At 45.8% G+C, this 7,062-nt stretch overlaps 1 protein-coding gene across 1 annotated transcript; it reads right to left on the minus strand.

The window, feature by feature from the left end:
• Nucleotides 1–1,118: 1,118 nt before the first annotated feature.
• On the minus strand, nucleotides 1,119–5,322 carry SCGB3A1 (secretoglobin family 3A member 1). The gene is made up of 3 exons (XM_043981406.1): nucleotides 5,268–5,322; nucleotides 3,756–3,991; nucleotides 1,119–1,142 (listed from the first exon to the last, which is right to left on the minus strand). The coding sequence occupies exons 1-3, from the start codon at nucleotides 5,320–5,322 to the stop codon at nucleotides 1,119–1,121; spliced, it is 315 nt and encodes a 104-aa protein (XP_043837341.1).
• Between the last annotated feature and the right edge of the window lie 1,740 nt (nucleotides 5,323–7,062).

The raw sequence follows: 7,062 nt of genomic DNA on the forward strand, positions 1-7,062 counted from the left end.
TCCAGGGAGAGAATGTTCCCCACTTAGATGTCAGTGCCCTGTGGCAAAGACCTGGTTGACCCACCCTGGTTATGTTCTCATCACCCTGATGAAACTACTATGTGCTCACTTAATCCTGAAAACTCCAGCATGCAGAAACACAAGGAGGATTAGGCAAATGACTGAACCAAAATCTAGGCCAATATTTGGTGCAAACTATAATTTGCCTTATGTGAGGGAACTACTGCTGCATGACTCTCAGAAATATTGCAGTGAGCCTGAATATGAAGAAAATGGCTATTGGGGATAATCCCCCAGACAGCCATAAAAAGAATTCCCTTAAGTGTAGGTCTAACCATGACCTTCCTCTACTCAATGAGTTCCAGTGGCTTCCTGTTACCATCAGGAGCCAACATAAACTCCTCTGTTTAGCATTTAGCCCTTCACAGCCTCGCCCCAACTCCTTTCCTAGCATTATTATATATTATTCGCTTCATAAACTCAAAGGTCCCAACACACAGACCTTCTCCATTCTCTACTTCTTTGCCTTTGTACTGTCTGGCCCTGTGTGTGGAATTCACTCCTTCTTCATCTCTGCCTCTTTGTATCCCTAGTCTCCCTCAAGACCAAGTTTAAGCACCACTTTCCACATGAGGTCTTTGGGGATCCCCACCTTCCCCCACCCCAGTTGCTACTGTCTTTCTCCATGACAGATCACTTGGTATGTGTTGTGTATCTCTTTTGTATGTTGTCCTCTCTAGTGGAACATAAACTCCGGGAGGGCAAGGACTATTTCGCTTTTGTCTTAGTGTCTCCAGTGCCTAGCCCAGAGCCAACACATAGCAAGAACTTAATCCTTGATTCATTTATTGATAGATTCCATTCAGTGCTCTATGCACAGCTTACAAGTGACTTATCATGGTGTTTATGGGTGAGCCCTATCCTGTGCTTCTCAGACAATCAAAGGATAGACACCATCCTAAGCTATGCTTTGAACTCAGTTTATTACATTTGTTAAAATGGATGAAAGGAATTCAAGGCTTTCACAACTCTCTAGAAGTTGGGAACATGCCCACTGGGCCTCACACTTGGGCATCTTCTTCTCTGTTGTTCTGGGGCTGCTTCAGTCCAGCTGCATCTCAACCAAAATATGTCAGAGCTCCCTGAAAGGCAAAGAGGAGAGGGGGTGCCACCAGAAAGAGCCACACTCACATGATTAGATACATAAATTAAACACATGGATTATCTTGCTCTGGATATTATGATAAGCACTGGGGATACAAATATAGAAAGCAAAAATAGTCTCACACTCGAAGAGCTTACAGAGAGAGAGGAGGGAGAGATAGAGACAGAGAAAGATAAAGACAGACAGAGAGAGAGAGAGAGAGAGAGAGAGAGAGAGAGAGAGAGAGAGAGAGAGAGAAAGAAAGAAAGAAAGAAAGAAAGAAAGAAAGAAAGAAAGAAAGAAGAAGAAAAAGAAGAAGAAATAGAAGAAGGAGGAGGAGGAGGAGGAGGAGAAAGATAGGGAGAGACAGAGAGAGATGGGAGAGGTGGCCAGGGATAGCTGTTTTGGCCTGTAAAGTCACATGGATAGTGAATGGAATCATAGGGCAATTGATTGACAGGTCCTTCTCAAGAATTGTAATATTGATTTGATTACTATTTCCAGAGTAAAAAGCCAGTGCCTCACACACTAAGGATCCAGAGTTGACTGGAACTAGTCTCTATTACTCCATCCTATACTAGGATTCAATGTTGGGAAGGGGGGTGGGTCACAGAATTTCTGAGTTGGTCAGGACCTCAGAGATGATTTTATTTGATTGATGCTAGAGCAGGAGCCCTACCTACAGCACACAACCAGTCTCTGCTTGAAGCTCAACAGTAATGGAGAACCCATTACTTCCCAGGGTGGGGGGAAAGGAAGAGGAAAGAGAAGGGGATAAGCATATATTTAGCACCTATGTGCTAGACACTGGGCTAATTGCTTTTTACAAATATTGTCTTATTTGATCTGCACAACAACCATGAGAGATAGGTGCTGTTATATTGTCCCCTATTTACAGTTGTGGAAACTGAGGCAAACAGAAGTTAAGTGACTTTCCTGGGGTCACACAGCTAGTAAGTGTCTGATTTGAACTCAGGACTTCCTAGAGATTTCAGGCCTAGCTCTCTATCTACTGTGCTACCAGTTGGCCCATTCCACTTTTTTTTTTCTTTGTTTTTTTTTTTGTTTTTTTTTTGCGGGGCAGTGGGGGTTAAGTGACTTGCCCAAGGTCACACAGCTAGTAAGTGTCAAGTGTCTGAGGCCAGATTTGAACTCAGGAACTCCTGAATCCAGGGCCGGTGCTTTATCCACTGCGCCACCTAGCCGCCCCCCCCATTCCACTTTTAAACATCTCTAGTTATTAAGAAGTTTTTCCTTATGTAACAACTTAAAATCCTCTCACTGCAGTTTTTACTTATTGCTCCAAATTCTGGCACCTGGGACTAAGCAGAACAAATCCAAACCCTCTTTCACATGGCAGCCCTCCAAGATACTTGTTTAGTCGTTTTAGTTGTGTCCAGCTCTTCATGAGCCCATTTAGGGTTTTCATAGCAAAGATACTAGAATAGGCTGCCATTTCTTTCTCCAATCCATTTTACAGAAGAAGAACTGAAGTAAACAGGGTTAACTGACTTTCCCAGGGTCACACAGCTTGTAAGTGTATGAAGCCAGATTTGAACTCAGGAAGATGAGTCTACTTGACTCCAGGCCTGGCGCTCTGTGCACTATGGCGCCAGCTAGTGAGAAGCCGGCTATTGTGTTTCCATAAGTCCTTTCTTTTCTAGGTTAAACATCCCCACTTCCTTCTATTGATCCCCATATGGCAAGATTTCTAATCTTCTGATGATAGGAGGGACCAAGATAGGATGGAAAAAGAGGGAATTGGGATGGAATAGGCAAGGATGGGAAGGCATAGAGAGCAATCCATAAAACACAGTCTCCTTGAGGGCAGGGACCATTATCATTTTGTCTTTCTATTTCCAGGGCCTAGCACAACACCCTGCATGCACGTAGTAGGTGCTTACAGAATGCTCAGATTAGATTGGACTAGATTTAGAAGTTAAGGAAAGGGGGGCAGCTAGGTGGCGCAGTGGATAGAGCACTAGCCCTGGATTCAGGAGGACCTGAGTTCAAATCTGCCCTCAGACATTTGACACTTACTAGCTGTGTGACCCTGGGCAAGTCACTTAGCCCCAATTGCCTCACCAAAAACAAAACAAAACAAAACAAAAAAAGAAGAAGTGAAGGAAAGGGAAAATCAGAGTAATGAAGGAAAGATTTAAGTCTATAATTTGCCTCATCTTAGCTTTCCAGAGAAGGCTAGGCAAAAAGGGTAGAGACAGCCATCTGGTCATAATAGGGAACACCCACCTTGAAACCTCATAAAACTGAGAATCATGAAATCAAGGTTTAATGGATAGAGTGATTATGCTTTGACCAGTCCTTGCCTCTGTTTCACCATCTATATAATGGACACAGAGGAGCTACCTCCTAGTTATAGAACTTTGGCTCTTCAAAGCTCTTTGAAAGCTATCTACACTTGCAAAGGAAGGCACAAACTACGAGTTATCTTGATAAATCAGTCAAAGAAAACACTTTTGCTTGAAAATCCTATAGAACTTAGGCTTGGTCCAGAATCAGGGGACACAGGGTTAGGCCCATGGAGTTTGGATTCTCTCTAGTGAGGGAGACGTAATGAACACACTGCAAAGAGCCACGGTAGGACTCTTACCAACAAGTTCTTCACTGCTTCCACAGAATCTGATCCCAGCTCCTCCACACACTTTTTGGACCCTTCCACCAGGTGGTCCACAGGGATCCCCAGGCTTCTCAGGATTAACTTGAGCAGACTAAAGTTGCTAAAGATAGGGTTAGGTACTGACTCCACTACAGGCTTGACGACAGCATTCGGGATCTCAGCAGGTTGGACAGGGGGTTTGGCTAGAAAATCCTTGAATAAGGCAAAAGCTGCAAAACAGAAAGCCACGTTGTGATGCAGTGGATATCATGATAGGCATGACTGTGGTATTGTGTTGTGATGGTGTGTGCTAACATGTGTGTTACATGGTTTACACAGAATACACAATGCTTAGTATGATGTTTCTAGTGTGTATGCTGTGTATATGGTTGGGGTTATTGCAATAGACCAAGTGAATGCCTTGGTGTTTGTTGTGATAGACTGTACTGTGATTATATCCATTAAAATAGACAGCACCACCTTCCTCTGTTCTTTACAGGGATATGTGACCATGGGTGTGATATGGTATATATAGTCAGACTCAGGATGAGTTCATTAACTTTGCTTCACTAATTTTATCATCTCTTTTTTATTCCTTGTTATGAGGAGTGGCTCTCTGGGAAGGGTAAGGAAAAGGAGTATATATAATTGGAAATGTTCTTGAGTCATTTCAACCGTGTCTGACTATTCATGACCCCATTTTGGGTTTTCCTGGCAAAGATACTGGATTTTCCATTTCCTTCCTTAGCTCATTTTACAGATGAGGAAACTGAGGCAAACACGGTAAAGTGACTTGCTCAGGGTCACACAGCTACTAAGTGTCTGAGGCCAAATTTGAACTCAGGAATCTGAGTCTTCCTGGTTCCAAGCCCAGTGTTCTAACCACCACACCACCTAGCTGCCCTTACTTGGAAATGTAGGTGATGTCAAAACAAAAGCTATCAACAAATGTTTTAAAATAACAGACAGAATTTGTGAAACAAGCAGAGAGCCAGAGTGTCTCCTCATGACCCTGCCCCTGTTCTCCTACCTCTTCCATCCTCTTTCACCTTCCAGTAATTATAAGATAAAAGAAATCACTGATATCTCTGATCTTAAAGCAACATCAGGGATTTGCTGAGACCAAAACTTGTTGTTACTTCCCATAAGCAAGTTTGAAGCCTTTCTTAGCTTGCACACTACCGCTGCTAGGGGGTGGATGTGTAGGTAAGGGTGGTGGAATGATAGATACCTCTACTGTCAAATGACCCTGGGATGGCAAGGGGAGCCTCTCACGAGTTCTTACAGAAAGTCAATGGGAAGACAAGCAGAAGGTTGCTGGCTCTGGAGACAGAGGGCCCAGGTTCAAATCCTGCCTCTTAAATGCCCTTGACCAAGTCCTTCCTTCAACTTTAGTTTCCTCACCTGTAAACTAGGGGAAGGGACTAGAAGGCCACTGAGGTCCTTCTAGCTCTAGAGCTGGGATATGAAGACCCTCATCCCAACCAAGTTCAAAAAGTGACTTACCTGAGCTACTACAGAGAGCCAAGGCAACCATCAGAAAGACGGCAGTCAGCTTCATGTTGGAGAGGAGAGTGGGCCGGATTCAGTCTGCAACACCCCCTGGAGACTCTGCTGGGCTGTCCCAGTGTTCCTCAGCTATATAGAGAGCCCCCTCCCCTTCCCAGAAGGAGGACCCTGACCCCATCCTAAATGGGTCAGGGCCCTGATCTGTTTGCTCAGCTATTGAGTGGACGAAAAAGGCCAATTTCCCATAATCTCTTGGCGGGCAGGTGGGGCTCAGGGGCCCGGGCACCGCTTGAGGACTGGGGCTATGCCTTCCTCTTGGCAGTCCTTCCAGAAAATAGCAGGAAAATTTGCTCTTTCAATAAAAAAGGGAACAAAAGAATAACCGTTTCCTGTTCCCCCCTCATCTGTTAGTGAAGCCTGACTCTTTCATCCCAAGGGGTCCATTTGAAGGGGAGGCCTAACTTTGAAAAGTCCCCAAATTCATGCAGTTCAATCAGTACCAGGGATGACTCAGAACTAAACAGAGAGGACCAGCCTCAGGGAGAAAGGCAAATTCAAAATCCAGGCTGCAGAAATCGAGTCCTAAGGTCCCAAATGATCAAGGGTGACAGTCACTGGGATGAGGGGAATGAGCACTCTCCTCCAGGTAGATCACAGCTGGAACGCTGCGCCCACTGAAGAACCCAGGGAAGAGAAGACCAAGCAGGGGCATGTTAGTCAGCTTCAAGTGTCCAAATGACTACCAAGGGCAAGTGCCATTAGATTTTGCTCTGTGTTGTTCCAAAGAGCAAGACTAGGATCAAGAGGCAGAACTTGTAGGAAGGCGGATTTTGGCTCCATAAAAGGAAGAACTTTGGAACAAGTATCAGAATCACAGGATTTGAGAACCCCAACGAGAATGATATGTGACAAGACGTCATCCAGACTCTGGCTGAAGACCTGCATGAGGGAGAAGGCCCACCACCCCACCCCACCCGTACTTTCATGGGACTGCATTTGTCTAGTAACAGAACAGGCTGCCTCAAATGATAGCGAACCCACTATCTCAGGAGTATTCAAGCAGAGTCTAGATGACTCGATTTGAGCTGTCATAAGGAGGATTCTTGTGTCAGGTGGGAAGTTGACATCAGTGACCCCTGAAATACTGAGATTCTATCCATACAATCCAACATGGTTCCTTTTCCCCTTGGAGATACCAAATGGACACATCTCAGGCATCTGCCCAGAGTAGTGTATGTGCTGTTCCTCACTTCTAGCCCCCTGTGTTCCCTGGACCTCTCATTCTCCCCACCTTGGACCATCTGCCTGTGCCCTGAAGATCACCCTTACTGCCCACATCCTGTCTGCTGCTGCCTGCTGGCTGAGTATGCACTGGGCTGGGGCAGGGTCTGGTCCCCCTGAGCTCAGTGCATGCTGCTTCTGAGCTCCTGATAAGGTGGAGATGCTTCTGGTCTGTTCCCCTAGTGTTGGCAGGGAGCTGTGCCTGCTACTAACCAGGTGAGCCCCCTCCTCCAGAAGGCTCTCTGCTCCCTCATCTCTAGGGGCCTAGGTTCAGGACAGGCTCAGGGGGAAGAAAGGCTAGAGTGGGCCTTAACCCTACCATACACCTATAAGACTGGAAGCCAAGAGGGCACCCAGGCCCTGGACCAGGCCCATGCCAATCTGGTCCCATCCTTTCTCTTCAGCCTCCTTCCACAAGCAGAATGTTCCCTGGATCCTTGAGGAAGGGGAGATTCGGTGCTGCCACCTCCCTGAGACTGGGGTCATGACTGGCTTTTCCCAACCTGCTCAG

Source organism: Dromiciops gliroides, chromosome 2, assembly GCF_019393635.1.
Source record: "Dromiciops gliroides isolate mDroGli1 chromosome 2, mDroGli1.pri, whole genome shotgun sequence".
Classification (NCBI taxonomy): Eukaryota; Metazoa; Chordata; class Mammalia; order Microbiotheria; family Microbiotheriidae; genus Dromiciops; species Dromiciops gliroides.

Coding starts and splice junctions, on each gene's coding strand:
- SCGB3A1 (XM_043981406.1), bottom strand. CDS start 5,322: ATGAAGCTGACTGCCGTCTTTCTGATGGTTGCCTTGGCTCTCTGTAGT. Junction 3,992..5,267: donor GGCTCTCTGTAGTAGCTCAG/GTAAGTCACTTT, acceptor TCTGTTTTGCAG/CTTTTGCCTTATTCAAGGAT. Junction 1,143..3,755: donor AAGCAGTGAAGAACTTGTTG/GTAAGAGTCCTA, acceptor TTTGCCTTTCAG/GGAGCTCTGACATATTTTGG.